At 44.8% G+C, this 14,148-nt stretch overlaps 1 protein-coding gene across 1 annotated transcript; it reads left to right on the plus strand.

Moving 5' to 3' along the window:
- Window positions 1–346: 346 nt before the first annotated feature.
- LOC126999789 (uncharacterized) lies at window positions 347–13,911 on the plus strand. Its single transcript, XM_050862704.1, has 12 exons — window positions 347–1,355; window positions 2,043–2,238; window positions 2,671–3,385; window positions 3,726–4,995; window positions 5,828–5,965; window positions 6,914–7,086; window positions 8,246–8,503; window positions 8,902–9,090; window positions 9,547–10,436; window positions 11,237–11,426; window positions 12,243–12,531; window positions 13,228–13,911. The coding sequence occupies exons 1-12, from the start codon at window positions 1,238–1,240 to the stop codon at window positions 13,872–13,874; spliced, it is 5,073 nt and encodes a 1,690-aa protein (XP_050718661.1). The 5' UTR covers window positions 347–1,237; the 3' UTR covers window positions 13,875–13,911.
- Window positions 13,912–14,148: the final 237 nt, after the last annotated feature.

The following is a 14,148-nucleotide window of genomic DNA, read 5'->3' on the forward strand; positions in this document are numbered from 1 at the left end:
TCTAATGATAATTTATGTTATTTACTTATTTGATTTGAGTATTCCTATTCATGTAATTACTCATGAATTTTGGATGAAGGGGGAAAGAAAACGGAGATAATCAAAAAGAAAATTAAACTATGGGAAAGGAGAAATTAAATAAAGAGAAGACCACAAAAGATGTTAAAATGCAAGAGAAAGAAGGAAAGAAAAGGCAACAATAAACTATCAATCAATCAATCAGGAAACAGAGAAAAGACACCACACAAAAAATAAAGCGCAAGAGATAATGAAGTAGAGAGAAAACCACAAGTGAAACTAAATTGCAAGGGAAAGTAGAAAAGGAAATATAAAAGAGACCACAAGAGAGAACGCAAAAAAAGATAATAAAAAAAATATTAATAGGCGGTGCCGTTGCAAAGGCTGAAAATCGGCGCTACTTGGCTCACAACAAAACAAAAACACGAGACGTCCTCCGCTGCCGCATGTCACGCCTGTCAGACCCCCTACAGACCTAGGCCTACCCAGCCTTAGCGGATTTACTCCATTTTTTTAAGTTTCTGTGCAGTAATACGGTTGACAGCAGAATGGGACAGCATATATAATCCCTGACCTCCTTCAGACTCCTCCATCACCCCCCTCAGGATTGGCTGCACCGGCTGAACAGACATAGATAAAGACGAAGAGAAGTACGTAAGACCAAGGCTGAACATATTTAGTCATAATTACTAGACAAAGACCTCTCCAATTTATTGCCTCTGCCTCCATTACCCGCCTCAGGATTGGCTACACCTGCTGAACAGACATATATAAGAGACGAAGAGGAGTACGTAAGACCAAGAATGAACATACAAAGTCATAATTACCAGACAAAGACCTTTCCAATTTAGTCCCTCTGCCTCCAGTACCCACCTCAGGATTGGCTACACCGGCTAAACAGATAAAATTAAGATACGAAGACCATGCCAGTAATACCCGAGACCAACGGCTGAACAGAGAAAGCCATAATTACAAGGCAAATACCATACCAATAGTGCTTGAAATCCAGTGACCCTTGCAGTGGTGTAGTCTGAAACTTGGGTCTCGTGTCTGTGTCCCCAACCTGACTTAGAGAAGACATTGATTGCTGAAAAATACCAAAACATAATACCGGTGCATATAACAAGAATGAGGATGCACAAAAATATCTAGAAAGGTGGACGTTCGGAGCGAGTATAAGTGGTGACGTTCACAAGAAGAAGAATAAAGCAGCATCGGGATGGGTAGTGGAGAAGCCGAAGGAGGCAGGACAGACCCCGAGAGTGTGTCCTTCACCCACCGGCTCCTCAACACTCACATCACCGCCCTCAGCACCAAGGAGAATGTCGTGTTCATTGGTAAGTGTGCTATGAGATGTATCCACTTTCTCTTGTTGCTATATTGAAATCAGATCAGCGATATCATTTTTATGTTGGCTCCTGTGGGTCCTTTCCTCCCCGCTGCTTTGCCACACAGTCCAAACACCTGTCTCTTCCTCTCATATATTATCTGTTGCTAACACATGAGAGGAAGAGATAGGTCTTGGGACTGTGTGGCAGAGTTGCGGGGAGGAAAGGACCTACAGGAGCCAACGCAAAAATGATCTTGCCATCTTGGTTTCATTATAGTCTGCCTTCCCACTGTCTCTTACTTATATATATAATGTGTCTGTTAATCACTCCAAAATCATGTCTTGCAATCACTTAGAGAACATGTCTTTTACCCACTATGACATTGTCTTCAAATTGGAAAAAGACCAATATAAACCCTTGCTACTGAAAAATATTAGTAGATTAATTCAAAATGCATGAAAACTTACCAGAAAAAAAAAGTTGTTTTAACCTTAAAATTAGAGAATGAATTATACTAAAAATTTACCAAAATGCAATAAACAATTCCCTGGTCAGTTTTTTTCGCTTATAGTTCTCTTCCATGAAAGCCTCACAGCCTCAAGCATAACCTCTTAATAATAAGCTCCATCATGTCAAATTACAGGTCTATTGACACACACACACAGAAACACATTTACCTTTTCTTCCAAACAGGTGAGGGCCAGCACTGCCATGCGCATGACGTGGCCAGTGGGAGGCAAGTGGCCAGCACTCAGGTGTTCCGTGCTGCAGCGGTGCATGGTCTCAGGGTCCAGCCCAGCCCAGGGGACAGCAGGGCAGCGTGGCTAGTGCTGGCGTTTGGACAGAAGAGTTTGGCGGTGCTTCTCTATCTCGCTGCTGAAGGGAAATTGTATGTATGTCATGTGTTTGCTTGTGGATGGTTAGTGTTAGTTTACCTTTGGATATTAGCAGCACCATAATCATTTACTAGTCCAGGGTGATGTGTGGTATATATATCTATTCATCTGTTTATTTATCTATTTATTCATCATTTTTTTAGGTGTGAGCTAGACTTAGGGTCACAGGAGCATCATATTCATTCACTAGTCCAGGGTAATATGTTGTATAATTTAATTCATCTGTTTATTTATTTATTTATTCACTATTTATTTACTGATGCACTTCGTAGTCATTTCATTGTTGTGTTTTTGGGTGAGAGGAGCACTGAAGACCATTATTTATATATTACTGCATCTTTTAACCATTGCATTCTTGCGGTTTTGGGTAAGAAGAGCATCAAGGTCTATTGCTTATTCATTGCTGTACTTTTTAACCATTCCAGTGTTGTGCTTCAACCCGAGAGCACCGTTGAGGACTGGATCGTCGACGCTGGCCTGGAAAAGGACCTCTCACACATTGTCGTAGCCACAGGGCACAACTCGCTCCTGCGCTGTCAAACCCCAGACCTGGCGGAGCGCTGCAGGAACCTCTGGGAACACACAAGCGAACTAGAACCTGAGGCCTCACCAGGAACACAAGAGGCAGAATCTATAGACTTAATGCACAGAGTAAAGGAAGGTGGAAGGACCGGTAACTTGACTGTGAATGAAGATGAAAGGATTGACGGCTTAGCTGGGAAAGAAGAAGGAAGTCGTTGTGACCAAGCTGTGAGGGAAGATGGAAGGAGTAGTGGCTTGGTTATGACAGATGATGACAGGAGTGGTATCTTGGCAGTGAAGGAAGAGGGAAGGAGTGATGGCCTGTCCATAAAGAAAGATGAAAGAAGTGGTGATTTAGTTGTGAAGAAAGATAGAAGGAGTAGAAACTTAGCTATGAAGGGAGATGGAAAGGGTAGCGGTTTATCAGTAATGTCTCGAGTGGCTTGTGTCGAGAGATGCGTGCTCTTCTCTGGCCACTTGGTAATGATGTCTGGCCGCTGGGAGGGTGCCGTCATGCTGGCCGGCACCATGGCACTGCAGGTGATGGTGTGGGCGCCGTGGGGACCAAGGAACAGTGACGGCAATGCACTTCCTCTACACTGTTTGTGGGGACATCAGGTAAATAATGATAATTGTTTTACTTAATGAATTGATATCCTGTCTGTTGTTTAGGCCTACATTCTCAGAGCTCACACAAAACAGCATATAGAAAGTTAAATAATAAACACCAAATAAAAAGTAATATATGATGATGATTTCTCTATTTATCAATCTACTTATCATCATTTCACAACCTCTATTTTGTCTTTCAGTTCTCCATACTATTTTGTCTTTCAGTTCTCCATATTCTCAAACACTAAGAGCTCACAGAAAACAGGAAATAAAAAGCATATAAGATGATGTTATTTCTCTATTTATTCAGCTTTTTATCAATTTACAACCACAATTCTTCTTTCAGGGTTCTATATTCTCCATCACCTTCAACCCATCACAAGGCCTCATCACCACCACCTCGGACGACCGCAGCCTCAGAGTGTGGGAGGTGGTGCGACAAGACACCTCACCCCACCCCACAACCACCTCCACCATCGCCCTTCCCAACACCCCAGACGAGGAACAGCTCTACTGGACGTCCGCCAAAATCACCGAGAAGTCCGCACTCTTTGGCCACCGTGCGCGTGTCTGGCGGTCTCTCATCCTACCGTCATGTCTAGTCAGCGTTGGCGAGGACTCGATCGTATGTATCTGGGACCACTCCGGGGCACTGATGGCGTCCTGGAGGGCTCACGAGGGTGCCAGCATATGGAGTGTGGCTGCTACTGAGGGTGCCAAGGGGAGACTCATAACAGGGGGTGCTGACGGTAGTGTGAAGACCTGGAGTATGAGTGCAATGGTCCCGGTTAGAGCTGAACCGGTGGATGGACTGCCCTGGGGTGGTTCCTTAGGGGTTGATGGATGTGTGGGGCCTGCGGAAGGAAGCTCAGAGGTGACGACAGGGCAACGAGACAGTAAACTTTTATTAAACACTGAGGATGAGGGATTTAGTTTGCCTGAAGCCGCTCGCCAAGAAGCAGTTACTATAAAAATGAAGTCACCAACAATTGAAGACTTTCCAGGGGTGGCTAAAGAGAAAACAGATGATAATGGACTCCTATTGAACACTAAGAATGAGAAATCTAATACGTCTGAGTCTGGTAAACGCTTTAGAAAAACTCGCCAAGAAAGAGTGAGTCTAGAGATAAGGTCACCAGCAACGGAGGACTTCGCAGGGGTGACCAAAGAGAAAGCGGATCTTGAGCTTTTATTAAACAGCGAGGGAGGGGAGTGTAACGCGCCTGGGACTCGTGAGCTCTTCCGTGACACCCCTCAAAAAACAGTAAGAGAGACTCCAACACCAACATCAACAGAAGCATCAATGGACAGATTTGGAGACACTAACACATTACCCGAATCCCACGAACTCTTCAGCGACGCACCACATAAAAAAACACCAACAAAACCCAAAATAACAACTGACTTCCCGCGATGCCTTGGACTCTTAGGGGATGGCCTGATGGTGGTGGTGACTAACTGCGGAAAGATTTACTCCAAGATCCGTGAAAGGTCCTGGTGCTTGGAGTATGAGGACGAGAGGCTCAGTAACTATTCCATCCTTGAAGCCAGCCCGGAGAGAGGACGAGTGGCTGTGGGAACCCTGACTGGCGATATCGTGGTCTTGCGTCTAGGAGGTGAGTGAACAGACCATTTTGTGTTATAACGTCACATGTATTAGTTAATGGAGAATGAATTGATGGAGAACATTGAGAGGAACAGCGCAATGAGACTTGGAAGTGTTAGAAATAGAGGAAGGATTAGCATTGGGCCGAGATAGATGGAGGAGGACCATCTCACGTCTGACCACAAGAACGGGAGGTGAGTGTATTTTTTTTAATATTTTTTTTTATGTCTACGCCTATATTGCTGGTAGGTTTGCTTAAGGGGCCTGGATGGTAGTTGGCCCCAGCCCGTATTGGTGCAGGCAGGTGTTTATAGTGGCGCCATGGACCTTTTTGTTGTGTGTAGACGTTATGTGTATCAGTTAATGGAGAGCATGGAGAGGAGCAGTTCAACGAGGCTTAGAAGTGTTTGAAATAGAGGAAGGATTAGCGCTGGGCCGAGCAAGATGCAGTAGGATCATTGGAAGTTCAACCCTGAGAATGGGAGAAGATGGATTATTAATGAAGAAGAAAAAGAAGGCATTATGTGTGTTATTAATCTATTACTCTTCTGATTATTTTCTCATTTATTTATTTATTCATTTGTTTATTTGTTTATTTCTACAGTTGTTTTTTTGTCCTCTCAACTCCCTGACTTCACTTCCCCTTTTCAATAACAGATTTTTTTAACTGATTCCTCTACGTCATTTATAAGTGTGTATGGATATAAAAAGTACTATAGTTAAAAGATTAATAACATCAATGACTTTACCATCGCACTTTAATTCTAATCGCATTCTAATTTTACCATCGCTTTCTAATAATAACAATGTTGACTCTTTACTACGTGTGTATCTCGTTCTAGAGGGCAGCAGACTGGTGGTGGAGGCCGTGGCTGAGGGGCTGCCCGGGAAGGTGTTCGCCCTCCAGTGGCTCACAGCTGGTCGTGTCCTTGCCCTTGGAGCGTCCGGAGTCATGACCACCTGGGAGATACAGCCTGGAGGTAAGGGAGGAGAGGTGACGAGGGTTGTCTATTTACCTAGTTGTGGTTTTACAGGGCCTGGGCTTTACGCTCGTGTGGTCCCGTCTCCGTATCTACATGTATCCAACTTTTCCTTAAAGCTATGGACACTCCTCGCCGATACTGCATCCTCACTTAGCCTGTTCCAAACCTCTATATTTGGAGGTTATAGAGGTTATGTGTGTTACCTGAAGTGGGAGATAAGTCAAGTGTTTTAATAGAAGTGGATGTTAATGATAAGAGTACACATAGTTCTTACCCTTTCAATTGTGTTCATCCTTGATTTTATACTACTGTCATTTTCTATTTCTTATTTCCCTTTTTTTTTTGACGTCAAAGGACACGGCTCAAGGGCAACAAAAAAGTACCGTACAAAAAAAAGCCAGCTACTCGCCGCTCCCATAAAAGATAAAAGCAAAGAGTAGCCAAAAGAGAGGTCAATTTTGTCCTTGCTTCTGTTTTGTCTATATGGGTGCTTATAACAATTGCTGGTCTTTTTTTTTTTTTTTTATCTCGGGCATAATTAGACATCTGCTAATGGTTTCTTTTTAATTATTTGTTTCTCATATATTTATTTATCATTCCTTATTCTTTTATCATGACTTTGTGGGTCCTTATTTTTAACTGTTTCTGATCCTTTTTATTATTTCCATGCATAGTTAAGCCCCGTTCACACTCTGCCAACTCTGGGCCACGACAACCCAGCGACTTTTATGCCCCCTGAACACTGTGTAGAATCAGCATCCGGCGATCGTTTCCAGACCTCCGTCCGATCATGTGCAACCCTTTCACATCAACATTTCACACCCAAAACCTCGTATACCCCGAGTCGCTGGGTTGTCGTGGCCCAGAGTCTGCACAGTGTGAACGGGGCTTTAGTCATCGGGTAACACTTCTTCATTTACAGCAAAGGTGATTTTTTTCCTCCAGGCAAAATAAAAGCTGTCAACACTCACCACCTGCCTGTCAGCATGCACCGGTGGCTCTGTGCTGTGTATGTGCCCTCCGCTGACACACCTACTTCTGACATCTCCACCCCTGCTGTCACGCCTTATCTCGTCTGTGGTGACCGTGCTGGCAGTCTCCACCTCTACACCCTGACCGTTAGTATTCTTCTTATTTTTCTTCATATTAACACTTTTCAAACAGTTAGGGCAGCTGTATGGGTGTGTGTATATTTAACCCCTTGACTACGGATTTCCTACAAGAAGACATCGCCAAGCTACAGGAATGGAACAAAAAGTGGCTGCTACAATTCAGTGAAGCAAGATGTAAAGTCCTGCACCTTGGGAGGGGATATCCCGCACACCAATACCACATGGGAAGCACTCCACTATCCACCACAGAGGCAGAGAAAGATATGGGAGTATACGTTACCAGGCTACCAGTGAAGGCGAAATCCATGCCAATCACAGCGGACGGGTCAAGGCACCAGGAACCATACTTACCTATCTTTCTTAGCTCCCCAAATCTGGTTTAGTATAGCATTGTCCTCTCACAGTCTCTCTTCATAAGGGGAAACATCTGACACACTAATGGAGGGAGAATTGGCATTGTGATTAAACTTTGCATTCCTTAAAAGTATCAATTTACCTTCCTGTGTTGTTTGGCAGGTTTTAAGTTATCCTCATTACCCAGTTCCTCCGACTTCCACTTAGCTTCTTCAGGCATGGGTGATCTTTCTTTCTTGTACGGGAGGGGAGTAAGCAGTCCCCTCATTGTCCTGTTTTGTAATGAAAGACTCCCCTGTTCCTCTCATCCAGGTTACCGTACGTCTCTTTACTCCTCAAACTACCCTCTGTTTGTCTTCACTAATACCGGTTGATGGCTGTCAGCAAATGTGAACCAAGGCTTATATCAATGTTTTAATCAGCAACAAACTCTGGTGAGCTTTTCTTTCCTTGATTCCTGGGCGGAGTGGAAAAATTTGGGCGGCTTTTCCGATACCCTACGCCCCTGTCCACCCAGTAGTAAATGGGTACCAGGTATTAATCAGGGGTTGTGTCCTGTCTCCTGGGGTCTGTTCCCTTCTTCTATAATTCCTTCCCCTTCTGTCTCTCCGGCATATGACCACAGATGTTGCGCCGACTAAACAAAACTTTCCAGCTTTTCTTTCCTTGAGCTGCCTCTGTTGCTGTAGATGATATAGTTGCATACTCACTTTTTTATACACTAACAGAAACAGCTTAAGTCAAAACAGAACCCCAGCAAAAAATAAACCCGACTAGTCACTTTGATGATTAACAAAAAACCCTTCCACAGGACCCTAAGCCACAGGACACGTTACGAGGGATACACGGGAAGAACGGAGTGACGAGCCTTTTGTCGTGGGGTGGCGGCGGCGTTGTGTACAGCAGTGGACGGGACGGGTGTGTGAGGAGCCTGCGGGTGTGTGCTGGTGGTGGTGATGGTGGTTGCCCTCGCCTCCAGCCTCTCACAGTTACCAGGGTGTGTAGGGCAAGCTGGGTGGCACGTCTTCTCTGCGTATGGGGGAAGCTGCTGGCTGTCTGTTTTCATGGGGTAAGTAATATATTTTTGTTGTTTTGTGTTGAATATCCAGTTCGTCGCCATGATAAGGATGATAAGGATAAATGTAACCCTCCTTTATGCATCCACAACCCATTAGGGTAAATTATTTGTTGTTTAAATATAATGTAAGATACCTCCTGACAATCAGATTAGCCAAACAAAATAAATAAATAAAAACAGTACTGTCACTCTTAAGAAAATTACTTATTTTACCTCTTCTAGTTAGGATGATAAGAAGAAAAGCAATCAGTCTTAACCATAGAAAGAAGGAAGAAAAAATGTACCATCTCATTACAACAACAAAAGTTACAAATTTAATCTTATAGTTAGCTTGGTAAAGAAAAACAGGAAAGAACTATCACCCTTAACACTAAATCTTCGCATCACAGGTCAAACTGGTGCTGTGGGATGTGAAGGCAGAGCAGGAGCTGTTGGAGGTGGAGTGTGGGGGGGCGCACCGCTCATGGGACCTGGTTGTGTGTGGTGAGGAGGGCGGCCTGGTGTGTGGTTTCCTCAAGGATGGCGTCCCTCACACCTTCTCCACGTCACTCTCAGACAAGCTCCTGCCGATCATAAAGGTAAGGAGTGGTAATGTTTTGACCTTTGATGATAGTATTGTGACTTAATTCTGTTTTAAACCTTTAAGTCATACTCAAATACATGTTCAGTAGTCATTAGTCCCATTCTTGACACATTTAGGATCATCAATCATTATCTCCCTAATCCTGGCCCTTTACCATATCCCAATACCTATCCTCATCCTAACCCTTATCCTAATCCTGTCCTGGCCCCTTGAATCCCCCACGCAACCCCCACATATCATGTCACCCGAGAGTGGCCCACTGTGACTAGGTCTATTACTCTTCATAAGCATAAGCATTGCAAGCATACTTATTTGTTTCTTTAATCTTTTCTTTTTTGCCCTTCTGGAAACAAAAAAGGCTGCTGACACTGCTCACCTATACCTAAGCTGCCTCCTTTCTATAAAAAAAAGGAGGAGAGGAAGCCATCACATCCTTCCTCTTCTTCCGCAGCCTCCCCTAAACAGCCAAGAGACCATGGGCGTGTGTGTTCTGCCCCAGCCTGGCCGCGAGACCCTCCTGGTTACCGCCGGGGAGGACACAACTCTACGCCTGCATGCCCTGAGCCACCCTGGGCACCTCCGACCCCTGGGTGTTCTGCGGAGCCACCTGTCGGGAGTGCGAGCCTTGTGTGTGGTGGAGAGTTTGGGTGTGATAGTAGAGAATGGTGAAAAGGAAGGGAAATATAGTGAGTTGAGGGGACAGATAGTAGATGGCTCTGGAGATGATGATGCCAGGGTAGGGAAGGATAGTGAAATGAAGGGTTGTATGGAAGATGATGATGATAGTAATGGTTCCAAGGATAATGATAATAGAAAGAAGAGGCACATGGTAGATAGCACACAAGATGAAGATAGTAACAGCCCTGGAAATAGTAATGATGCCAAGAATAATGAAGATAGGAAGCAGGAGAAGGAACACATAACAGACGACCTTCAAGATAATAATACCAGTGAAGATAATAGTGCGAACGAGAGGAAGAGGAAGGAACAAGCAACAGACGCTACAAAACACAACGGCACTCTCTGGATGGTGTCAGCAGGAGGCCGGGCGGAGTTCAAACTATGGCACTGCACCCTAGATACTCCCACAAGTGCCTCGGTCCCCTGTGGCACTCCTACACACCCCCCAGGGCAGACGACAGGGGGAGAGGGCAAGAAAGACGACCTGAGTGTGACCTGTCGGGAGGTTGGGTCACACATGCTGCGTACCGGCTCACACAAGACTTGGAGGCACCAGCAGCTGACGTTTGACCCGGAGACGCGCTACATGGCTGCGGCGGCTTTCTGGGTCACCTCGTCTGTGGCCCTGGTGGCTCTGGCGTCCTCCGATGGGTTCCTCAGGTTAGATTATTTTTTGGATGTAAATAATGAATAGAAATTGAAATAGAGGAACGAATAGTACTAGAACGAGGAAGAAGGGAGAAGAACAGGACAGGGAGGAGAAGAGGAAGAAGAGAGGAGATAGAGGAGGAAGAGGGGATGAAGTGGAGGAATAGAGGAAGGATTAGCACTGGAGAGGAGAAGAATAGGACAGGGAGGAAAGAGGAGAAGAGGAAGAAGAGAGGAGATAGAGGAGGAAGAGGGGAGGAAGTGGAGGAATAGAGGAAGGATTAGTACTGGAGAGGAGAAGAATAGGAGAGGGAGGAAAGAGGAGAAGAGGAAGAAGAGAGGAGATAGGGGAGGAAGAGGGGATGAAGTGGAGGAATAGAGGAAGGATTAGTACTGGAGAGGAGAAGAACAGGACAAGGAGGAAAGAGGAGAATAGGAAGAAGAGAGGAGATAGAGGGGGAAGAGGGGATGAAGTGGAGGAATAGAGGAAGGATTAGTACTGGAGAGGAGAAGAATAGGACAGGGAGGAAAGAGAAGAAGAGGAAGAAGAGAGGAGATAGGGAAGGAAAAGGGGAAAGAGGAGATGGAGTGGAGGAAGAAAGGACGGAAGGAACAAAATATGAAAACGTATATTAGTTTTCCACCCAAAATTGACCTCTCTTTTGGCTACTCTTTGCTTTTATCTTTTATAGGAGCAGCAAGTAGCGTTTTTTTTTTTTTTTTTTACTCTTTTTATTGCCCTTGAGCTGTGTCCTCTTGACGTAAAAAAAAAAAAGAAAGAGAAGCTTAAAATTCTCACTCCTCATTTTCAGGCTCTTCTCATTCCAAGCTGGAGGTGAGACATCAGGAAAGGCAAGGGGGCGGGAAGAGATGCGGCTGGCGGAGGTGTGTGCCGTGGAGTGTGGGTCCTGCCTGCTGAGTGTGGCCCGGCTCGGGGGTCTGACACGGGCCGTACTAGTGACCTGTTCCACCCGGGGTCAGGTCACGTTCTGGGACTTGCAGGTATGTTGTAGAGGAGGTGTTTGATTGGTTTATGTTAATGTGTTAGTGTGTTGGTTTTGTTCATTGATCATTCATTCTTTCTTGGGTCAAACTCTATGGGTCATTCTATAAGGCATTTCCCCGCCCAAGAACGCATATTTGACAAGGCTTTCATAGGAGTTGTGGGCATATCCAGGAGTAGTTTTATGACCCTGGTGGTAGTCTGACCCTTCTTCTGTACCATGAACCTGAAAAAACACATATTTGACAAGGCTTTCGTAGGAGTTGTGGGCATATCCAGGAGTAGTTTTATGACCCTGGTGGTAGTCTGACCCTTCTTCTGTACCATGAACCTGAAAAAACACATATTTGACAAGGCTTTCGTAGGAGTTGTGGGCATATCCAGGAGTAGTTTTATGACCCTGGTGGTAGTCTGACCCTTCTTCTGTACCGTGAACCTGAAAAAACACATATTTGACAAGGCTTTCGTAGGAGTTGTGGGCATATCCAGGAGTAGTTTTATGACCCTGGTGGTAGTCTGATCCTTCTTCTGTACCATGAACCTGAAAAAACACATATTTGACAAGGCTTTCGTAGGAGTTGTGGGCATATCCAGGAGTAGTTTTATGACCCTGGTGGTAGTCTGATCCTTCTTCTGTACCGTGAACCTGAAAAAACACTCATTAGAACCTGACTGACCCCCTCTTTGACCTTTAGAAATTGCTGATGTGAGGTGTGAGAGTGTCATAATACCAACCTATATGTCTGTTATTGTTTATCACTTTGTATCTATCTTTCTGTCTCTCCTCTAACTCATAACTCAATCTCTCTTCACAGGACACAGTGGAATGGGTCTCACAACACACAGCACCTCAGGAGGAAGCCACACCTCTAAGCCACAGTCCGCCACAGCCACGCCAGCTCACCACAGTCGCCGCCCACCAGTCAGGCATCAACAGCATCACCTTCCACCACCACCGAGACCCCACGCGCATCACCATGGCGACCGGCGGTGATGACAACAAGATCAGTGTGTGGGAAGTGGTGGTGGTGGAGGAGAACAGTGGTGTTGAGGTGGTGGTGACCGAGCGGTGTTGTGTGTTTGGCCATGCGTCTCAAGTGTCAGGTGTGTATGGGTTTGTTTAGGGTGTGTTTGTTTGTTTGTTCTATAGGCGTAGTGATTTAGATAGAGTAAACATCTTCCACTCAGTTATGGGCCTTAACCCGGTAGCAGCGACGGGCCAAATTTGTGGCTTTACCATGTACCAGCGACGGGCCAAATTTGTGCCATGATTTAAACCCCCCCAAATAGATGATACATAATCTGATCACAAATGCTTTGATATATATTATGAAATGGTTTGTGTGAGGGGTGAGTTTTTCTCATTTTTCTCGCTTGGAGGGACCATTAAGAAACATGATCCCTGGTGCTACCGGGTTAAAGCCTTAGGGACACACTATCTCCCCTATCTCCTCCCGAAATTGACCTATCTTTCGGCCACTCCTCTAACTCTTTATAGGAGCAGTGAGTAGCGGGCATTTTTTTCACATTTGTTTCCTTTTTTATGCCCGTGAACTGCTTAAAAAAAAAAAAAAAACTGTGCCACTTACAGACTGTGGCCATCCATCAGGGCCCTCAAGAGAACCTGCAGGCACTATAGACAGCAAATAAGACCTCTCCCTTTTCCATTCATAATCATTGAGGTTAGAATTAGTGGCTATTGCAAGGTAAACCACAACAAAGAAGGAGGTTCAGTTTGCTTATTTTATCCCTAAGTGTTATATGGAATCAAGACCATCAACTGTACAATCTTCATTTCAGGACTGGCTTGGTTGTCAGCGGAGCATCTGTTGAGCACCTCCATCGATCAGCGTCTCACCGTATGGAAGTACAACCGAGACACAGCCATGCAGACAGAACCCACGGAAGACGTCATTTTTCACACAGAACCAAGAGAGCTCAACAAGACAGCTGGACAAGAGAATAGAACCATTGAAAAAGAAACCACAGAAGCCAAAACTACTTATCTAGAACCAGAAGAACAATACGAAACAACCAGACAGGGACATAGAACCACAAGGGAAGAACCATTAGAAGACGGCACTGATATACAAGGAGAACCATTCATGACAACTAGACAGGAAGACAGAACCACTAAAAAAGAACCGGAAAAAGACAGAACCACATGTACAGAACCAGACGAACAACGCAAAACAGGAAGACATGGAAACCGAACCACAGATAAAGAACCGCGACCAGAAGAGAACATTACGAACCGCCACTCCCTCACCCCTATAGGCTCATGCTTCTCTGGGGTCCCGGATGTGAAGGGCCTCGTCGTCACTGATATAGATGATGGAAAGAAGAAGAAGGGGAAGAAGAAGGGTCGGATAACTGAGAAAAAGGTGTTTGTGTATGGAATGGGCATGCAAGTGTTTGATGTGACTGTGGGTGATACTGTAAGATGATATAAAGATGTATGCAATAAATTAGTAGATTGGATTATTTTTGTTATTATTATTGTTAAGTATACTCGACGCAGCTGAACGGATTCTTTCTTTATTTTTTTTTTTCCTTTCTATCCTTTTTACCGACTATCTCATTTCTTCCTTCCTTTCTTTAGTTTTCCTTCTCTTTCTCTCATCCTTCATTCCTTCTGTGTAAATTTCCTTTCCTTTCTCCCTCCTTCCTTCCTGCCATCCTTCCTTCCTCTCTTCTTTTTTCCTATTCCCTCCTTCCTTC

Source organism: Eriocheir sinensis, chromosome 17 (genome assembly GCF_024679095.1).
Source record: "Eriocheir sinensis breed Jianghai 21 chromosome 17, ASM2467909v1, whole genome shotgun sequence".
In the NCBI taxonomy this organism is placed as follows: Eukaryota; Metazoa; Arthropoda; class Malacostraca; order Decapoda; family Varunidae; genus Eriocheir; species Eriocheir sinensis.